Consider the following 23522-nt stretch of genomic DNA (forward strand, 5'->3'; position numbering starts at 1 on the left):
TTTTCATCGTGTTTACAACAATGAAGCGGCAACACCAAGTAATATATCCGTGCACTGTCGTCTAAACTGCGCATGTGCATACTCTACTGTTCTATGCTTACATGTGCACCGAGGCTGGTTATTTAAATTTCAAATGGTAATTGACTATATGCTAATATATGAGGGACTATGTAATAATATACGTCAATACAGAACGCATGTTAACAAACACATATAATAAATACGTGACATGTAAGTTTTTTCATAGGATTTCTTTATTCTTTTCTCTGCTCTGTACTTTGACATAGTTTTCTAGAATTTTTTCTCAATTTGGCGTTTAATTAGTGTTCTATAAATGTCATTGTTGTGATTTGTTACTCGAATGCGTGTTTCGATCTCCTAGCAGTGGAACTTGCAGCTTCACTGGATCTTTCGACGGATACAGTGTACAGTGTTTAGTGACATTATAATCACCTTTTTATAGGTCCACTCACACACAGTTCTGACTGTGACTATTAGCTCCTTGCTGTGATTCGTGGATCTACAAGGTTCATGATCAGAAAGGCCAAGGGGGCTTAATGAACAAAACAAAATAACATTCTAAACAGCTGTTTCAGAATTGCACTCAACATAATAACTGTACCACGATTCGTTATGTTTAGGGAATAAATGGATTACATTATTGTCTTCATGTAGTATATTATCAAAATACTGCTTGGATATTGACTTACATGTTAAACAATTCTTATAAATTGTCGCATAAATATATATGAACTACAATAGCAATTCCCGTTGAAATGAGTGAAATAACTGCACATGATATACAAAACTAACCTAGTGATGTTTCTCCACACGACTATGGTGTCAAACATTGAGGCTCTGCCAATAAAAAATAATCTATTGATTATATCAAGGGCGTGAGACAAAAGTGATACCTTCTGCTTTGAAATATTAAAAAAAAATATTTGTATTAAATTACAAACTAGATAGTGCGCCATTATATCTGTACTTAATCAAGTTTCTTACCGATTTGACACGATTAGATAACCCTTGCGTGTGTAACGTATATAAATTTGATTGTTCATGATTACTTCAAAGTTGAGTTCTTGTTCTTTTCTCGGATTTTCACCGGCTCTTCACTCGGCGTTCCGCGTTCCTCAGCAGCGCGCTCAGAGCCCATAGAAATACGTGGTACAGTGGTGCGCGTCTTATCAACGTGGAACGTCTTGTGACGTAGCTCCAACAGTTCGATTGGAAAACACGATAACCCACTTCCCAATTGGGAATTGTTTCAAAATGAGGCTGCAACCCCTTTGACCTTTAAATGCATTGTGGGTGATTATGAATCGGAACGAGTCTGTGACCCTTAGTATGACCTTCACACATGGCTGAGATGGACACGGAAGTAACAGAAAGGTAAGGCTTTTTTACATCTTCTTCCTATGTGTAATTAATGATTTGGAAAATTATAATTACAGAGTCAAGCGATATTATAGTGTCTGTTACTACATACTAATAAATGCGTCATTTTGCTTGCTGATTCGAACTTTCGTCCCACACACGTTTCCTCCATCATAGTCACTATATTTACTATGGATGGTTAGGAGGTCAGTGAATTTCGTATCAAACATACGTCTCATCAAACATGAAACAATGATAACAGTAAAGAGACGAGAAATTCATTAGCATCAAATAAATGAGTGAAGCAAGCAACCAAAACGTTTCTTGTATAACAGCTGCCGCAAATAAACAGGGTGTCTGAATAAAGTTGGGATGTAACAAAGTACATGAAGTTATGTTGATCTTGGTGCTCTGAAAAATAATGAATTATGGCACAAATAAAAATAAACTGAAAAAAGGGTTTTCGTGCCAGCCCACGTGCTAATAATATGGCCTGCTCATGCATTTTATCAATATTGCCTTGTAACCGTACTAATGGAGTAACTAATTCCTTGTTATTATTATTTATAATTTTCAGTGAACATAATAATCTTGGTAGGAAGAAAACCCATTTTAGAGGACATAACACATTATAGGAAATTCAAATGATATACCACACCAAACCACCTTCATTCAAATCTTGGATGTATTAAGGTTGATAAATATACCAAGTGAAGCGGAGATCAATAGAAAATGAATATTATTTCCACAATTTACCACACTAAGAAAGACCACTTACATTTCTGTTGTGACGCCTTGAAGATGGAGTGACGTCACACCTCGCGCAACCAGAAGTGACATCACATTACGCACATCAGCTCCGTTGATGGCGCACTATCGCTTGCGTTCCAGACACAAGGCCTATTGCTTCCGCAGTACGTTATATTGAGTGCTGCACATGATATTCATATTAAGTTGACTGGTGCAAGTGTGTTTGTTAAAGTAAAGTATGGTGGAATGTCACGATACTATGGATCTAATGATCTGGTATCTGATTTTGAAGGACATGGGTTAAAAATAACTAAAGGCGACAGCAGATGTGTTGATGGCACAGTTCCAGTTGTTAAACCTTCCCCTCAGAAAGAGTTTAGGCAATTCATGGAATCATTTTTACCATGTAATACACACATATTAGGAAACGAGGAAGAAGTTACCACTGACCAGTCATCACCTTGCACATCCACCAGTGAACCCCAATCAATGTCATCTCAACTATCCATCGGTGAACCCCTACCTGCATCTCAACCGTCCATCAGTGAACCCATACCTGCATCTCAACCATTCATCAGTGAACCCAAACCTGTATCTCAGCCGTCCACAAGTGAACTCATACCTGCACCCCTCCTATCCGTCAGTGAAACCATACCTGCATCTCAACCATTCATCAGTGAACCCATACCTGCATCTCAACCGTCCACCAGTGAAACCATACCTGCATCTCAACCATTCATCAGTGAACCCATACCTACATCTCAACCATTCATCAGTGAACCCAAACCTGTATCTCAGCCATCCACAAATGAACTCATACCTGCATCCCTCCTATCCGTCAGTGAAACCATACCTACATATCAAGTATCCACCAGTGAGCTCATTCCTGCATTCACAAGAGAACCCATACCCGAGTCTCTACCACCTGCCAGTGAACCCATACCTGCATCTCAGCCATCCACAAGTGAACCCATACCTAAATCTCTACCACCTGCCAGTGAACCAATACCTACAGCTCTACCGTCCACCAGTGATGAACCCATACCTGCATCCCTCCTATCCGTCAGTGAAACCATACCTACATATCAAGTATCCACCAGTGAGCTCATTCCTGCATTCACAAGAGAACCCATACCCGAATCTCTACCACCTGCCCAAGCAAGGGTACATTTTTCATTATAGAAATCAATATAATCAGACTTTTAGATCTTTTGATCTCGTTACTCCATTCAGAACTGTATATTGTAGGTATCTGATATACAATCTAAGTTTGCCAACACAAGTTGTTCAATGACACTCTTAGTTTGATTTTTGATATCATGATATTTACATGACTCAGCTGGAGTGACAAATACAGGGTAATTGCCACTTCGGTCATCTGATACTGGCTTTCCAAGAAATTTCAATTCTATGAATTTGTTTCTTTTTTGCATTGCCAAAGAGGTAAACTTCACAAGATTGCTATCTAGTGGATTACCATCCACACTTACATGCGGTCTGTTTACAAATGGATCCAGACAGTATTTTGCATTTCTCAGATAGCTTCGCCAGGCATTTATTTCATTAATTTGACTGGGACGTTTACCACTTTTTCCACTGGAAGGGTCAGAGATACCCATATTTTGAAATGTGGCCAATCTGAGCTTGTACAATTTGCTTAAATTTCGAAAAATGTTTATCCACATCTATGTGGTTGGCATACCAGTAATCCATGATGTACTCAATTTGTTAAAATTTTCTAGTACAAAATCTAAACCTTCACCTTTACTGGGATCACCAGAGACAGATACAGACTCACACCTATCAAAACAGTTACCAAGTTCACTTTGATACAGTAACCTGTCTGTCATAGCAGCAATGTCAATAAATCTGTATTTAGGGTGCACCCTAGCATGAAAGACTGGGGAATATTTACATCTGGCTGCATTCATTAAATCCACATTATTGCGTCTCACACCAGCACGGTAATTTACCACTGCTTGACAATATGTGAAGCACTGTTCTGCTAAATACATATAATTTGGATCTTTTACTTCATTTAAAAATCTGAAGAACCCCTTTACAGATGCATCAAAACCTTTTCCCATACACTTTCTTACATAGGGTATCAAAAGCTCATCTGTGGTTCCATCAAAAAAAAATTCCGATAATGCCCATGTGGTTTTCTGAACATTTCCTTGCATATTTCTGAGCCCTTTCTGATTTAAACCCCATGATCTCAACTAGTGAGCACATGAAAACCTCCTAATTTAGCTCAAAAAATGATTTTGTCATGTTCATTTCCATGTGCCCAGGGCCAATTCGTAGCAAAACCCAGTCAAATTCTAACACGAAGTCTGCATGTTCACTATTGTGGGATACAATACAGTGCTTCACAAATTCATCATTGCCAAAAAAGGACTCTGAACACAGAACACATTTGTGTACACTGCGAATAACTTTATGTGCAAGCATGCATGGTAGCCCATCCATATATACAGCTAGCCAATATCTAGAACCTGTTCCATAAGTTTTAATTCCAGCAGTTGTACCAATTTGCCTGAGAACTGTTACAATGTTTTTATGAGAATTTGGATTTACAAATACTGGATTCGAACACCAACAGGTGGTGGTGAGGCAGGGTGGTTAGTGCTAACATGGTCATATCTGAATGAGCTACCATTCATGCTAGTGGGATTCATCAAAGTAAACTGTGATTGAAAACAATCTTTACCTTCAACAGGCATAAAGTCTAGTCTGATTTCAGTTACTGTCTCTACCAAAACACTACTAGTATTCTGAACAGGGTGGCCACACGTCTCTAATAATCTCTCAGCAGCCTCCTTCATATTAACATTGGACATATTTTTTCCCCACCAAGGAATGACAAGATGGGCAATATTTGTGAGTGAGGGCAGTGCGTTTTTCATTAACAATTTCATCAATTTTATCGGTGTAAACTCCTGAATTACTTATTTGTTCACTTACTACTTTTTCCAATCTTTTGCTTAGATGGATAAACAATTCATTGTAATGCGTTTCCGATATTTTTTTTTCAAAAACTCATCACAGTCATTACTACATATAACATAGATTAGTGTTTTAATTTCATTTGGAAAATTTTCATAGTTGAACCATATCCTTGGTTTCAAATCTGAGTTTTGGTGCCTTCAGCATCAATCTGTGCATAACATATGCTTGTGAGTACACTGACTTCAACTTTGTTATTTTCTCGAACACGATAAGATTTGCCTACAACTTGATCATTATCAAAAGCTACCACCACATCACCAGGTGGCAAGACTAGTTGCTCAGATGCCTGGGCCTGAAGCACTTTTGGGTATGTACATGTGGGCTGAGAAGCACTTTGTAACTGAACAACAGTTCTACTGTTAGAAATAGCATAACTCACCAGACTTTCAGAAAATGCAAATGGTGAAATAGCCCTAGTCAAATTTACATGATAAATTGGTTCCACTGCTTTTAATTTAGAATACACTTTTTTGGATGTCAATGATTCATTTTCTGTGTCATTTGAAACACCATCAATGAAAGCACAAACAATGGGATTACGGTTACTGTACCAAATTGCAGGGTCAATATTAATCAAGTAGTTTAGATTAACATATGTTTGATTAAAAGACAGGAAGTCTTCAGAAACGGCATTTGCTTGAGATTTAACCAAGAGTGAATGCTAAATCCATTAGCTGTGTTAAAGACATATTACCATCTTGAACACACTGTACTATATTCTTGACACATGTGTCTAATGTGTGTTCAGACATGACATTTTCAATATTAGAATCTACCAGTAACTCATTGTCATTGCCCTCATTGATGGGACGTTTAACATTTGGTGGTGTGGCCGTAGAGCTGGACGTTCCCGCTTCCTGCTGAAGCACACAACACAGTTCAGGCTAGTGTGAGGTACAAATACATGAACATTTACATTAGGTTGGTATAATATTCCATGTTTAGACTTCGGTCTACAGCGAATAATAATAACAACAACACATGATTGACAAACAACATTTGGGTGAACATTACTTTTATCATCTGCAATTTTAATAGAGAAAAACCCTTCAAGTCCATCTTGTATTTCCGGCATTCAGTTTTCCGTCTGCTTGTTATTCTTTTCCCAAACACTCTACACATGTTCTTCAAATTCTCATAATGACAATATGGTGTTGCATATATTGATGATCACATGAATCAGTCATGGTTAGACCTGCAGAAGATAAGCCAATTTAGGCAATGAGATTTGCAGTTGGAATAATCATAATGACCCATTACAAATTACAGCTAAAAACCCTTTAATTCATAGATTAATAACAAAATGCAAATTTACCTTTTACAAGGCAATACGCTACAGTTCTTCATCAGTCAGAAATTGTCTACATATGTTAAATACCTCCATTACCATGTTTCTTCTAGGTATTTCATGGTACTTCAAGTAATATAAGCATGTAAGTTCCGCCCCACCACCAGGTCGGTCACGTACTTGTCCACGTTGAAATCTCTGGTTTGATGGTAGTCTGATTGACAGCCCTGTCTGACCAGGTATTCTACATAAAGGAGGCATTTTTACTAACATTGAACTTGGATCATATGTTATTATGTTCAATTTCAACATCCAGTAAAACATCTGGATGTGGCCTGCGATGAAAGTGGTGGTATCCTTTTATAGACCAATCAAAACTTGTCATGTATGGCATCCAAGGCATTCATTATGAATGTTTCCTACAGTAACAAATGCACCAATGTAAAATACATGTACTTTGTCACTGTTACAGTTTATGAAGCTCCTATGCCAATATTCACCAATGGCAACATTGCATCAGACCACAGCACAATGTCAGCATCAATAAATATTGGTCTATATAGGAGCTGCATAAATTGCATCATATTTTGTGATTGATAATTTAAAAACACACAAAGCACACGAAAAATACTAAAATGTCATTTAATAACATTTCTGCAAAATTTTACCCAACCTATAATGTGGAAGAAGATACAACAGAAAGAATTACTTTTGTATCCCTTTCCCAAGAGCAGTATTAATTTTATTTATATTATAATAGTATATACTAAGACTGAATTTAGAATTGGGAAGGGTATAACAAGTTTTGTAAAATGATTCTGAAGGGGAGATACAAAAGGAAGTTTTTCTTACAACTGATAAACGCCACTGATTATTTTTTTTATTATTGATACACCCCTTAGAATTTCAAACTATGTTTCCTTTGGTATGTAAAAAAAATGAAAATGACCATTTCTTTGACTATATCTTAACAGGTACATACAACAATTCATGCAGTGAATATGCAGCAATAGAATATGCAGAAAAGTATTATATGCAGGAAATGGTGTACACCCGAAATAATGACAGTACACACTGAACCTATATACCTATGTACATTTTCTAGATGCTATAGCAGTATATTGTACAATAAATGACTAACTTTATAAACTTACTAGAACCTTTGTGTTCTATGTCTGTTTGACGCGGAAAATCGAACCCGTTCAAGCCAGAAATAGTATTGAAATATTCACCATAATACAAGATGAACGGAAATGTTAGGAGACTCCTTTCAGTGAAATTAGTCTTTAATGTTTCTTTCCCAACTATATACGTTAACAGAACGTTTTTCTTCCCGGTTGTGGTGTATAACTTGCGCCATTTCACTATAATAACAATACTTTGCAAAACATAGTCCGCGAAAAAATGATTCGTATTTACGTTTGTACTGAAATCTGACATTAATACATAGTTCGGATGGCACATACGTTTTTTCCACTTTTTTTAGTTCGGTTTCAAATGAAACAACCGCGGAAAATGGCCGTGCGTAGTGAGGTGATTGACCAATCTCCCAGGCAGAGTTCTATTGTTACGAATATATCTCTGCCACCACGCGATATTATACTTGTCGTTGATTGGTTGATGCGTTACAGTGGCACTACTTTCAAGGACGTCCAACAAAACATTGCCATGCAGGTGTTCGATTCTCAAACCCAACGGACAGTAGGTAGCCGTAAATACCCCTAAGTGCTTTCGTTTCTTTATATTTCTTTGTCTGGTAATCAACAGGACGGTCAGTTTGATGAACCGAGTAACACCTTAATAACCGTTATTCCGCGAGGAAATTATTTTCTTTTGTAAATTATAACTATTTCACCCTTGACAGTGCATTTACAGAAAAATCAGCTATCGATATATATTGCAGAGATACTTTCGGTGATCTAACCACAAGGAACTCTGGGAAGGAGAATGGCCGCGTACCAGACTTATCGTTCGCGAACATTATTTGTGGTATTCGTAGCTGACTGCCAAGTGCCAAATGACCACATCATCATTATTTTAGTGTAAAATGGTACGGAATATTTATGTGATGGTTTTGAAAATTGTTTATGAATACAGAAATAAACGAAATTTCCCATTTACATATTAAAAACTTTGCTTGACCGAACCTATTTTTTGATTTTCGAACCCTGACGTCGGCTATACAAATATTATTCAAAATCAGAGTCACCCGGGAAGTTGGTTGTTAACAACGCATCGATAACTGCACTATTGCCGGTAGGATTATTTCGCCCTTCATCGAACTAGGTTTAAATATGCACAGAACGCATCATGAGTGACCACACAACAGCGATTATTAAAGTTTCTGTATTTCACAGCAAATATTCAATATTGACCCTAGATTAGTGAATTATGTTTTTAATGAATGAACATGGTGTGTACCTTCTTTTATAAAAGGCAGACATGCATAATAATGCGAAGAAGAGGACGGTACGTGTAAACAATGATACGAGCATTGGAAGAAAAATTGCAGGTCACGTGTTCTATATGGCGAACACCCATTGATCCGCTTGAGTCGTGTCATACCCAGTCTCGAACTCCGCACAGTTCGATACGCGTTACTTATCACTGCACAAAGCAGCTTCTCATAGAAGTTTTGCATATTCGAATATGTTCGAACTACAAGACCATGTCGGTCAACAAAGTTATGCGTAAGTCACTCGGTTACTGTAATCACTTTAATAAGACGTTTGTAATCGTAGACAAATGTTTTAATGAAGTGTTTACTATCACAACTCTTTGAAAAGTGATTTCACTAGACATACATTTTGAAAAGAGTGTCCACCAGGAATATGTATTGAAAAAGTGTTTATCATCGCAACCCTTTGAAAAGTAAAACACAAACTGAATATTTACAAGTGCTCGTATTAGAGACACATTTTAAAATATATTTACACTGATAACATGATAAAAATCATTAACATTATCATTTTTGAAAACAAAATATATCAAATGATGCGTTTCATGATGAGGCACTTTGCACTATTGTACAGTAATCATAACAAACAATAAACAAATCACATACTCAAGTAAGTATTATTCCTAAATATATACATTAATAAGGTAAGTTCGAGTGTAACATTTAAAAAAACCAGACATGTATAGTTGTTGTAAAAGATATTATCAATCGCATGAAGAAGTCTCCTTGACTTATGTGCAGCTGAATAAGTGAAATTTAAACCTTTCGGGACAATACCCAATATTTGTGAAAATTTACACCTCAAAACAGATGAGTAAATAACTGAAACGAACAATAACATCTTTTTGAACGGGAACTAAAACATTATGCACGTGATCAAATATATCCAACTTTCTCATTCCCAAAATGGCAACCGAGCTCAGTGTACAGGCTTCCATACTGATCGCGTCGCTGTAGTAGAGCGTACAGCAGCTCCAATCGTAGACAAAATAAATTTGGTTCGCTGTCAACGACAAGCATTAATAAAACTCTGTATCGTGTTACGCCGTTGTATACTGTTTCTGTGCATCCAAATAAGTTGGGTCCGTCTTCTCTCGCGTTCCTGTGCACGTCGCTTCAAAATTAGAACGAAACTTGTCAGTAGCAGAAATAGAACCTCGCGCGTGTCATCCTTTTTTCGTTCGTAAATAGCGGCTTGCCAAAGGTCACCAACTGATGGCGCCCCTTAGCCCGTGCTAACGACTGGCCCTCCCTGTGCGTGGACGCAATTGGGTCTAGCCGAAATGCAAATATGCTAGATAAGTCTAAATCAGCTTAAATCAGCTTAAAGCCCGTACTTCGTGTAACGTGAACACAACTAATTAGAACTGTGTGTTTTCAAATAAAACGGTGTGTTTTAATGAAAAACATTAAAGTGTTTCCAAGATTTACAGTGTACCCAATGATAACAAAACTGAAAGTCACTATCTCCCATACCGTGACGTACGTAAAGATAGTCCCACCACACACATTCGGCTGTAGCTGCGATAAATCTCAAAGAAAGTCTCCGAGCGAGAATGATCGTTTAGACGAAGACCCCCCAGTACTGTTAAATGATTCAACATCTATTTTGATGCTGTTTCTGTCAAACACTGTTGCTATTACTAGCGACAACGGAAAGGCCTCCTCACAGGTTAAACTTAAAAATATATCAACATTTCTTTGCAGTTCTGAACCAGGCAACATAGTTTGTTTATTTTGCAGTCTACCCGACTTTCGCTATTTATACACTCAAATAATATTTTATTTTATTGAAAAACAAATAGGGAACAACCTAGCTTTGCGCTTGGACCAATAAAAAAAGCTTTGTAGAGTTAATTTCTTTAATAAATAATCGATTAATTAAATTTGCATTACATTTGTGGTTGAGAGTTATTTTATTTATGGTTGATCAAATTATTAGTGGTTGATATTGCATTCGTGAGTGATAGAGCACCGCTCGCTGTGAGGCATGTGTAATCACTACGATATACATCTTAACCCAATTCTCCATTAACATGTTTAAATTAAAAGTATTACATAACATCAACAAGAAACGACCATTAAATAACATTAATGACTATGTCTTTTAAAATACAAGGAATGTTAAACGTGTCTACATCGTACATACTTGTATCATTAATATGCACAACTAAATATCGTGGCAGCCATCTTCACCAATATACCGAGCAATTAATCAAGTATATAAGACGTGTTAAGTACTTCGTGTGATTGACTACATGTACACGCCTCAAGGTCTCAAACTTCCATGTAATATAGTGTGTTTTGGGAAGTGAATAAAGTCAGTCTTTCAAAAAGTTTGCGAACGTGCTGATTCCGGATACCTAACGTAACGTTAATAAGACAATAATTACACCCATATAATACACACAACTTTCCCAGATGACGTAACATCCCAAGGTAGGTCTCAGAACGTGGTGCCATCAACTACTGGATAAGAGAGTTGATAACAATATAAACGCTGTCAGATCAAAGACTCGTAGGGTGAAGCAGGTAGGTCAGAGACGTCTATAACAGAATCCTATTGATAAATAAATCCCTAATCTGGGCAAGACTAAAATTTACAAACTGAACTAGGTGTTAGAAATTGTTGTTTTCTCCAAGAAGTCTAAAAGAGAACCTCTCAAGTCTTACTTAATATGTTGACAATGGTGTTCAAAGAGCAGCAATTAAACATATGTGCAGGCAATAGAACATTGTAAGGCCTTGAATACAGGTTTTGATCGCCTGCTGACAAAATAGAGATGAATAATCAAAGACGTCTATATTTTTACATTGTGAATGTCAAGACTAGAATAGTTGCCAAACGGTCCAAATTGATCTAATCACAAAACAACTTCATGTGCCGATGTATACCTCCATGACATGTATGTGTATCAAATGTGAATAGAATCTATCAAAGCATGTCCAAAATATAACGATAAACGCGCACGCACACAAACACAGCACCGAAATTACTAGTTACGTTTTCGGACTACTGTACGAACGGGAACTAAAAAGCAAGCGTATTTGCCGCAAATAACTAAATATATAAATGTCCATCAAACAAATTAACGTCTTCATGAAACGCGGTGTACCACACAATGAATAAAAGGGATGTAAAATAAAAGGTGCCCGGTCACCTAATTTTGTTTTTACTTGGATACAATTGTCATGTAGATTCCTTGCTGAATTATGCAACCTGCACTGGTAATAAATCATATACTACCATATTTGTAGCAACTGCTAGGTATAAGAATAACATTATGTTAACTGGTCAAATTAAACTAACGTACAGGTAGGGTAGTGTAGGAAACAAATGTAAGGTTTTGTTGATCTCCAAAAAATCTTATTTAATAAATAAATAGTTTATTTTCGTTCGTTACGATGAACACGCTGAGGAATGACTATAGTATTCCCACCTCTTACACTAACTCAAACCCTAAGCATCCATCCCCCAATTCAATATTAACAATAATAATAATAATAATAATTTTGTTGTGTGTATACCTTTTTCTATTTACAGATTCAATATGGTTGCTAATTATAAATTTTGTATACCATTTTACAGTCTAGCTTTATTTAAATATGTCGCTAACTCCCCATGAATTCACATATTGTCTTTCCAAAGGCATTTTTAAGATGCTATTGATTTGATTTTTTTGTTTTATACTAAGAGAATTTTCTTGAATGAAATTTAGCGCGTTTTATTGTAAAATTGATTGTATTGCATTCAACCATTTATATTTGATAATATTGGGTAATTTTTGCTCTATGTAAGCATGTTTTCTTAGATGATCATCTGGGAATTCCTTCATGTGCAGCCAGTAGTTCATTGCCTGTATTTTTGCACAGAGAAAAGGTGGATACTGACCCACCTCTGCTCTAAATGATATGATACAGAACCTTGTTCTTGAATTTGTTTTCAAAATTTAATATTTATTTCTTCAGTTGTTGTTTTGTCCCGTTTAATATTGTCAACAATATCTAATGCCCATATTTCTGATCCGTAAAATAAAATAGGTTCGAAAGAAATGTTAAATACTATTGTTTTTAGTTCAATGTCTATTTTTCCAAATATAACCTTATTCATAATGTGAATTTATTTGGCTGCTTTAAGTGTAACATTGTATCATTGAAACTCCCATTTGATTTAATAACAATTCATAGATAATTATACATATTTGATGTTTTCATTTATTCCCATGAATGGTATTGTTTCCTCATTATGTATGTATGTATGTATGAACTGAAAATGACAACCTGCGTTTATGTTAGATTCGCGCCCACTTTTCATTTTATACAGTATTTATTTTGTGTATTTAACATTATCTGCAGACCAGCCTGGGAGGTGAAAATAAGTATTAGATCATCAGCATACATAATTGAGTGAACCTTTGTATTATTTAGAAAGGGGGAGTCTTTTAAATCATTATTGCAAATATTAAAAAGAGTGTGGTTATGACACATTCCTGTTTCACTTCTTTTCTAATATTAAATGGTTTGGTTATATAATTAGTTTACACTAGATTCTGATAACACGTCTAATAATTTTAAACACTTACCAATTAATTGAAATGACATATAATTCTTGGCAAAAACTACGAAACAATACATGCAATAGAAAGTGTTTCATCTGGAAATTGTTTACCAAACTACCCATACATTGCATGCAAAAATGGTGACTAGACTTGATGTTTTGTTTTTATTTGCTAGACAGCTTCAATTTCCTTTTCCAAAGAACAATTTTCGATTGTTACTGGTTGATTTGTTATACAAAATGTAAGTTTATGAATAAATCGGCAACTCAACGTTGTTGTAAGAGCTAATTCTAATCTGTCATACCAAACAATTCTTCGAAATTCGATGACACACTTTGGTCTCAGACTGTTTTACCACACGTCCAGTTCACCATAACAGTACAATCGTAGGCATACGGGTGTACGCAATTTCTAGTATCGACTCTGTTGTTTAAATCAGACTGCGATTAAATTCCCTTATTTACCGTGAATGAATGATATCTACTTCCACTCAATCAATCAGATTCGGCCATATTACCAAATATAAATATCCCATAATGTTTGTACCTAAGCTACTGAAAAAAGCGAGGTAAAGTGCTAAGCTTGCAAGATTTAATGTACTAGTAATTAGAAGTTAAAACAGCGATTAATGTTAGTGCATTGTCACTAAATAATTGAACAAAACAGACCGGTATTGTGCATGATAACAACTTGATGCTAAAATATGAATACAAATAGTCTTACATTATGCAGTAATAACTTATAACAGAAAATTCGGGGACACTGTTGAAGTCTTAACAGGCGTGTCATATGAATCGAAGTATATAGCCCTCTCGATGGAAACGACATAATGTCATAAATGCCATACAGCAATCTTACAACAACATTATCGCGGAAAAATCTAGGATCGAGTGATTGCTAAAGTTATAAAAACATTTCTTGAAGATGTTAAAGTTGCATACGTCTGTTTTTTGTCTACTGCTAACTTTTAGTATCGGGGTATTTCTCAGACATTGGGGTTGCTCCAAACAGTATCTTGTGTCGCTTGAAGGCGATGGTGTCTCTAAAAATGGCGTCAGTGCCAAGTAACCAATCCATTATTCCAGTAGATCCATAGTTGCCGTTGAACCTAGGAAACAAATGTATCGATGAGAATTGAGTGGGTTTTTTTTATCTTCACTGCATTGTGTCACGTCAGTTCGCATCACATAACATCACATAACATCACATCACATCGCATCACACTACACTACATTACATCATATCACGTCGATAACATTTCATCGAATTTGCATCGTATCTGACATAACAAGAATTGAATCGCATTTCATATCAAATCGCAAACACCACATGACATATATCTTGACATATATATCAACTGTGAAAACAAATATTTACTCACTTTGAATGGTGGAAGTCGTGATTTTCAGGTGATCTACTAATCGGAAAATGATAACCACTATGATTCAAAGTAATGTTATACACTAGTCTACAGTCACCAACTACAGCCAGTGTAGCATCAGATGAGATCCCATCACGATGGGTCCACCCAACACAGGTATTAAGTTTGAAAACACGAATTCGATTGGATGAGCGAAGATGCACGTTAGACCAATGGGAGCCGTCCATTCATGGTGGAGTTTGTGTACGTGTTTAAACAGGAATGGATGATGCAATGCCCTTGTGAAGAAACATTACTCTTAAAGATAAAGCTAATGGTCGTAGAAACAAATTATAACGCATACAGCCCTCAGCAGAGTCAAGGTCCTCAATTAGAGTGGAGTGTGACGTAATATAAATTGTGCAAAAGAAACAATGATTGTTTTATGGTAACATTCAGGGTGCCGATTACAATTTTTAGTTTTCTAAAGACCGTCTGGTTACTGGTCTCTCGTCCGTGACTTAATGTTCACCAGTCACGATCGATGAATGGTCGATTTATTGCACCAATAGGAAAGTTTGCTTACCAGTGCGAATAGTAAAATATGACTTCAGCAAAGATCAGACAAGCGAGTAAATCATACAATATCTTTCCGCCGCTCGGCAAATCACTACCACTGATACTACATCCACGCCACATAGCGCTGACGTAGTACGCCCACACCATTGGAGGGGCGTACAAAAATTGGTTGAGAAGTACCACCTTGAATAACTTCTTGAGTTCACCAACTTCTATCTAGAAGAGATAAGACATACAGAGAAACCTAGAGTTATATAATTCAGACACATTTCATTCGATTGTTTGGAATTCAGAAAGTCAAAAAATACACTAGGCGTATTTCAAGTTCACGGTGATATACATATTTCCACCATAGTTTTGGAACGGACCCCTTTGTTGCGCTTATATCGCGGCGATAGGTTTCAGTAATTCAACTAAGTAACTATCATTGCTTCCTTCCTTCCTTCCTCCCTTCCTTCCTTTAGTTTTTGTTGTATACAAGCATGATTTTAAGATTTATAAAAAACATGTTCCATTTTGATTGACAATTAATTGAATAGATCTTGTTATCTGGCAACAAATCAGACATTGAGTTCCATTTTCCTGCTTGAAAAAAAATCGGCCCACTACTTAACAATTGACCCGCTACTTAAAAATGTGTCCACTACTTGAAAATCGACTCGCTACTTGAAATAATTAATATAGATTCTCACTAAATAAGAAATGCAAGGCAGTGAGATTGAGATTGGCGTGTTTCGTGTTCAGTGTTATTTACAATTATATAAACTGCCTTGCAAATTCCTACCACCGATTAGATATAATGTCATACTATTTGTCACATGCAACGTAATATTACCGTAATTGGTATAGTACAGGTGTGATGGTTCAAATACCAAAATAGCAACAGTAACAGAAAGACTTCCCTGGCGGCGATGATAAAATACGAACATGGGGCCAACTGGTACTGGTATTATTATACTCTGCAAACATCAAGTATAATAACGCGGTAAAACTCCACTACTCCGATAACTAGATACTTAAACTCCAATACAATTCAACGAGATCTCCGATCTGAACTCAGTGCTGAACAACTCCCCTATATATACCCTCACTGTCTATAAATAGACCATTACATCAGCATACATAATGAGTCTGGAACTTACTACAAATTTCTAGAATGTTCCATTACCTTATATTGCCTCCTACAGTGTTCTATTACCTATTCAACCAGTTTCTAAAAAAATCTAGAATATTCCACCCAGACACAGAACGATTCTAGAACATTCTCAGTGACACGGAAGTGGTAAATAAGTCGTATGCGACATGCCTCCCCTCTCAAGAATATTATAACATATAATATTACATGACTAGCAACGACGTCAATAATACGAATACGATAACAATTTCAAATAAAACAACAATACAATATATCAAATCGAACTGAATAAAGCTCTGAGTACATAAATTCGAAAATCACATACAGCAGAATATAATAAAATATGAAATATAGTCATAAACGAATAACATTCTACTATATTGTTCAAAAGTTCCTCAGTCTATCAATCTACTCAGGTAGTCCGCTACCACATTGTCCCGTCCAGGAATATCCTCAACACGATAATCATATCCTTGCAGAGTCATCGCCCATCTCATCACTCGGTCATTTGCAAACTTGGCTTTATCCAGGTAAGACAATGGTTTATGATCCGTCTGCAAAATGAACTCCACACCGGCTAAATATAGGCGAAATTTATTCATGCCCCATACAATGGCTAAACATTCCCTTTCTACAGTTGAATATTTCTTTTCTGCATCGGATAACTTCTTACTTGCATAAGCAACTGGATGAAGCTTCTCACCATGATTCTGCATAATTACTGCTCCAATTCCTATCTGAGATGCGTTTGTCCGCAACACAAATGGTTTCTGTAGGTCTGGCAACTTCAAAATTGGTTTGCCCAATAAGTATTCCCGCAAAGTGTTATATGCTTCCTCTTGGGCCTCTCCCCATACAACTTTGTTAGGTTGTCCTTTCCTTAGTAGGTCACTCTAGGGTGCTGCAATAGTTGTGAATAAGGGAATGTGGTCTCTGTAGTAATTGACCAGCCCAAAGAATGATTGGACACCTTTCTTGGTCGCTGGTCTTTGCACTTCTCGAATTTTCTCCATGTTGTTGTGACTTGGACTCACCCAATTGTGTCCAATTTCATGACCCAGAAATTCTACTGATGTTGCACCCAGAACACACTTGGATGGTCTAGCTGTTATGTCCGCTGCCCTTAGTCTTCGTAACAACTCAGATAATACTTGAACATGCTCATCCCAGCAGCTTGAATAAACTATCAGGTCATCTATATAGCTTCCAGCCCCCTCCTTAACCCTTACTTAAATCAATTTTTGACAGGAACTTACTATTATGTAGCCTCTGAAATATGTCCCCTGTTGTTACCATTGACTCAGGGTCGGTTACAGTGACCTTATTTAATTTCCTATAGTCTACACATATGCGATTCGATCCATCCTTCTTCTTTACAATCGCCACCGGTGACGCATAGGGTGATGTGGACTTCCTGATTACTCCCATTTTTAACATATCTTCAATATCTTGCCTAAGGTTCTCCCTTATTGCATATGGTAGTGAGTATGGCTTGGATCGTATTGGTGTATCATTTGTCAGGTCAATCTTATAACTGATTATCTTGGTCTTTCCTGGCAAGTCAGTAAACACCTTATCATAGGTATTGACTAAATCCACCAGTGCTTTTCTCTGGTGTTCTGTCAGGTCTGTACCAATTTGAACATCTTACCTGACTCCTTGGGTTTACAAGTTCCTAACTCTAGAAGATCATCTTCGTCTACAGCATTCTCTTCATCTGATTCGTTGCACCCCGCTGTAGCTGTGCGCACAGCATTCATCAGGTCTATGGCCGTATTTGGTGACATACAACTTTAACATATTTGCATGATACGTCTTCACTTTGTCACCTACCCTCACTCAATAATCGTTTTCGCATATTACCTGCTCCACCACATAAGGACCATTCCACTGCATCAACAGCTTGTTATTGTCAGTTGGCAGCAAAATTAACACCTTATCTCATTCCTTATGTACTTGTTTCTTCGTTTTACGATCATAGTAACACTTACTGGTAACTATTAACTATCTCAGGAGTACCGCTTTCTTTGGTCCATAACTCTTTAAGGATCTTCATTGGACCTCTAATCGTTCGACCATATAACAGCTCAAATGGGGAAAAAACAGTTGACTCATGTGGTACCTCTCTATATGCGAAGAGTAATGCACTAATATACCGATGCCATTGCATTGGTTGTTCATGGCACAACCGCTTTAACATCTTCTTCAAATTACCATTAAACTTTTTCACCAGTCCATTACAAATGGGGTGATAGGGCGTAGACGTCAGTCTCTTAATGCAATCTTGATACTTCTTGCATGCATTCTAACGCAAACTGAGTCCCCATGTCACTTAGTACTTCTTCTGGAACCCCAATTGGCTAGTCAATCAACGCCTCGGCTACAGTCTCTGTATCTATATTTTTAAGTGGAACCGCTTCTGGATACCGTGTAGCATAGTCCACCATAGTTAAGATGTATCGATGACCCCCGTCACTGGCTGGCGTAATTGGTCCAACCAAATCTATAGCCACACACTTGAATGACATATCAATTAAAGGCATCTTACCTAATGGGGCCTTCACAACTGATCCCTTTGAAACAGTCTTCTGGCACACATCACACGACCTACAAAAACTGGTAACATCTTGATGTAGCCTAACCCAATAAAAGCTAGTCACAATCCGGTATTCTGTCCTCTTTATCCCCATGTGTCCACCAAGTATTGAATCATGGGCAATCTCCATAACACGAGTCCTCAACAGTTTCGACACAACCACTTGATGTACAGTCTTGCCTCCTGGAATTGAACGATCCCGATACACACGATATAGCAAGCCTCCATATACCTGGAACTAGGTTGTATGGTGCCCTCTCACTTCTGGTTCTCTCTTATTATAATACTTCTTCAACGATGTGTCTGCTTGCTGCATCTCGATTAATTTGTCTTTTGTTACATGTGCTCCAGTCTTTACATCACACACTTTGAGCAGCTTCACCTTACCAGATTTCTTCGCTTGCGCCCTGGTTGTTACTGCTCCACTCACATTCCACACTGGATCCGGGTCATCTGGTGATCTTGCTCCGGGCACATTCCCAACAATTAACTCATAGATTGGGTCCTGCACACATAATGCTTCAACCGTGCCTCTCAAATATGGCGTATCAATTTCCACCATGGCGACTGGAACCCTTCTTACAGTACGATCAACCATCAATATATGACCCATCTTTTTTGTATACTGGTCATCTGGTACCAAGCTCCTCTTGACTATATTGCCATTGCACCCAGTGTCTCTCAACATGGTCACACCTGTGTCACCAACCTTCTCTTGACCCACAGGCAAAGTCCTGTCCTCCATAACACCACTTCGATCCATACCATTCACAACCTTTAACTGCTCCCCCGATGCCAACAACAAATGGTCCTTCTCAATCATTTTAGGCACATCACTGTTAATTTGAACAGCACAGCTAGCACTGATATTAGACTCCTCTTTAACCACTGCAACTGCACCAGTAGTAGTGCTGGGTTTGACACTCTTTCTTTCTTGACCCCTGTGTTGTCCATTACGGCAGAACTTAGCCACATGTCCTATGGCACCACACTGAAGGCACTTTTCACCTTTGTCATGGTTGACATCAGTAACGCGGGATGGACATTGTGCTGCTCGATGACCAACACCCTGACATACAAAACACCGGATACTACTGCCCTGTCCCACATCAGTATTTCTAATGGCAGTCTTATTATCATTACGCCTCACCTGGTCCTTTGTGGATAACTGTCGACCATGTGCCACTAGGTACTGCTTTGCTATTACTGCCAACTCATCTAAATCTTTGGATGCTCTTTCTTTAAGATAAACTGCAAGATCTCTTGTACAGGCACCAATAAACTGCTCCTTCACCATCAAGTCGGTAACACCATCATATGTTGCTGCAGTGCCTGACAACTCAACCCATTTAGCAAAATAATTCTTAAGCCGCACAATTAACTGGTCAGGACTCTCAGAACTTTCAGGTTTAATTTCACGGAATCGCTTTCTGTACCCATCCTCTGTGAAATCGTATCTTGTCAACAGCGCCACCTTCACACGATCATAGTCAACTGCATCAGTGCTGGACATCCTGGAATATACTTCCAGTGCTCTACCAGTCAACAGCGCACTCAATTTTGTGACCCATCAATTTTGTGACTTCTCAAACCGCAGTAAATAACTATCAAGTTCGTCCTTACCATCAACAAATGCAGGCAACTTTGGTGACTGTGCATCACTGACCACATTTCGTTGACCGCCAAAATCAGCCTGTTGGAACCCCGGCATTGCTGCTTGCAGCTCTAATCTCCTCAACTCAAATTCTCTTTCCTTTTCTCGCTGTTCTGCTTCCGCTTCCAGCCGTAACTTTTCCTTTCTTTCCTCAATCTCCAGTTTCCTTACCTCTGCTTCCCTTTCCTTTTCTCGCTGTTCTGCTTCCATTCGCAATTTTTTTTTTCTCCTGCTTCCGCTTCCAGCCGTAATTATTCCTTTCTTTCCTCAATCTCCCTTTCCTTTTCTCGCTGTTCTGCTTCCGCTTCCAGACGTAACTTTTCCTTTCTTTCCTCAATCTCCATTTTCTTCACCTCTACTTCTATTTCCATTTTTGCCTTTCTCTCTTCCCTCGCCGCTTGTCTGTCAGCCCGCCGAAAACTCAATTGCTCCAAAATAAATTTCCTTTTGTCTTCTCTAGTCATTCCCAGTTCATCCGCCCATTCCATCAACTCTTGTTTCGACATATCTTTTATCTCGCTTGCCATGTTGTCTTCTATATGTCTTCACTGTTCCCGGACGAGCCCACAGATGTCACACGCAACGTAATATTATCGTATGTCACAAGGCTTGTTTTCAGTGAATTAATAATGGTAGCCAAATGAGGACCAAAAGACTTTGCCTTGTGTTGTGGGTTCTTTACCCAGGTTTGGAAATGTACACGAATTCGACACACACGCTTGCAATGACAACACGAAGATGTATAAACTTTCAACTCAATATTTAATAACACAACTATAAATAAAGGGGGAATAATACAAAGCGGGCATATACGGAACAACTGATATATACACGCGGCTTCAAGCTCCAGTCACGAGTGACAAGTGACTGGAGTATGTGGAGCCAAAAGTAAGAAAAATATGTAAAATTTTATAATAATTACATTACTATGATCTGAAATTACATATGTATTTTGGAACTTTGTGACACCGTAATTGGTATAGTACAGGTGTGTAGGTTCAAATACCAAAATGGCAACAGTAACAGAAAGACTTCCCTGGCGGCGATGATAAAATATGAACACGGAGCCAACAGATGAGGTTTCAACTGGTACTGCTATTATTATACTCTGCAAACAGCAAGTACAATAACGCGGTAAAACTCCACTACTCCAATAACTAGATACTTAAACTCCAATACAATTCAACGAGATCTCCGATCTGAACTCAGTGCTGAACAACTCCCCTATATATACCCTCACTGTCTATAAATAAACCATTACATCAGCATACATAATGAGTCTGGAACTTACTACAAATTTCTAGAATGTTCCATTACATTCTATTGCCTCTTACAGTGTTCTATTACCTATTCAACCAGTTTCTTAAAAAAATCTAGAATATTCCACCCAGACACAGTACGGTTCTAGAACATTCTCAGTGACACGAAAGTGGTAAATGAGTCGTATGCGACACTAGTATTTATTTTACTGAACACACATTTTAAAATGTGTTTCCACCAGAAACACGTACTAAAACAGTTTATCATCGCAACGCTTTTAAAAATTCCCTCACGCAAATATCTAAATATTGTAAAGTGCTTGTATCAGCAAAATTTAAAACAGATGAGTAATACATTATAACGGACGATAACATCCTTAAACTTGTTTTTTGATATAAATTAACGTGCCCAAACTCTTGCCGTGTGGTACTGTTGGCTCGAATGCCGTTTCCTCGAGCACAACAAATTCCTGGAAAAACATAGTGGGACAAATAAAAGAAATCACTTGCTCAAAACCTATAGATTTACTCCATTCCAATCCCATTCTCATCCATTCCATATCATTCACATTTCACTTTTCTATCTGTTCAATATTATTTTTTCAGTCGTAAATCAAGTAGGTAATGTTAAATTAATTATCATTACTGATTCGAGGAATGCGATATTTGAATCTGAAATACACGAATTGAACTGCATTTCCTATCGAATTTTCTTGTATAACTTTATTTGATAAATAAGTTCATGACTCCAAGATATGTCGGCAAGGTATTTATCCAGTAAGCAATTCTCTGGTCAGTTAAATGCATAAATTTAAGTTAAATCAAGTACCTTACCAACCCGCACATAATTATGATTGACTGATTGGAGGCCGCTGCAGATGACTATGCAGTACACAGCTGCCGATCTAGGCTCTATCAATTATTTTATCCACATGTTTCATAATGGAGTACTAATACCACCATACCTTCAATTTTATTTAGGATATGTTTTGAATCGCGTCTTTCTCAGTAAATCTAAAAAGCAATTGTAATCACCATTAGATGGCATTCAAAATTGAGACTCCGCCAATAGAAAATTAATCTGCGTCATTAAGTTTAATAACTTGAGCTTCGATAACAGCTCCGTGTATGTTCAATCTGTCACTGAATTTATGAAACGTACAATGTAGGCATATGGGCGAATTACATGAATATAACAAGTTGTTTATTTTTGTGATAATACTAAAACCAATAAATGTATTGTTACCTAACATCATATTTGCTGACAATGGTGTGTGTACATAAATACTTAGACATAGTCGGGTGTTTTAGGTTAAAACATTGCATTGTGTGTTTGTTTTTAGAAGCGCTTCAAAATAAAAGTTTGGAAGAAAATTGTATTAATGAGTCTATGAATTTGTGTACATGTTGTATATATAAACATTGTGAAACATGTATAGTCAGATTTTGTAGGTTGAAACAATGCATGTATGTTTGTTTTCAGGAGTGTTTC

At 37.4% G+C, this 23522-nt stretch overlaps 2 protein-coding genes across 5 annotated transcripts; one reads left to right on the forward strand and one right to left on the reverse strand.

The window, feature by feature from the left end:
• Window positions 1-1318: 1318 nt before the first annotated feature.
• On the forward strand, window positions 1319-7583 carry LOC144350412 (uncharacterized). 4 transcript variants are annotated; one of them, XR_013420234.2, is made up of 3 exons: window positions 1336-1395; window positions 6544-6669; window positions 7405-7583. XR_013420234.2 is itself a non-coding variant. In XM_085498548.1 (2 exons), the coding sequence occupies exon 2, from the start codon at window positions 2377-2379 to the stop codon at window positions 3310-3312; it is 936 nt and encodes a 311-aa protein (XP_085354674.1). In that variant the 5' UTR covers window positions 1319-1395; window positions 1958-2376; the 3' UTR covers window positions 3313-5197. The 4 variants fall into 4 exon arrangements, 1 of the variants encoding a protein (XP_085354674.1); XR_014929182.1 differs by having other exon boundaries at window positions 1341-1395; window positions 6544-6575; XM_085498548.1 differs by lacking the exons at window positions 6544-6669; window positions 7405-7583 and adding an exon at window positions 1958-5197 and having other exon boundaries at window positions 1319-1395.
• A 6750-nt stretch (window positions 7584-14333) lies between these two features.
• On the reverse strand, window positions 14334-15055 carry LOC146747195 (fatty acid hydroxylase domain-containing protein 2-like). The gene is made up of 2 exons (XM_085498323.1): window positions 14829-15055; window positions 14334-14555 (listed from the first exon to the last, which is right to left on the reverse strand). The coding sequence occupies exons 1-2, from the start codon at window positions 15053-15055 to the stop codon at window positions 14408-14410; spliced, it is 375 nt and encodes a 124-aa protein (XP_085354449.1). The 3' UTR covers window positions 14334-14407.
• Between the last annotated feature and the right edge of the window lie 8467 nt (window positions 15056-23522).

The sequence above is a fragment of the Saccoglossus kowalevskii genome, chromosome 4, assembly GCF_978046115.1.
Source record: "Saccoglossus kowalevskii chromosome 4, keSacKowa6.1, whole genome shotgun sequence".
Lineage (NCBI taxonomy): Eukaryota > Metazoa > Hemichordata > Enteropneusta > Harrimaniidae > Saccoglossus > Saccoglossus kowalevskii.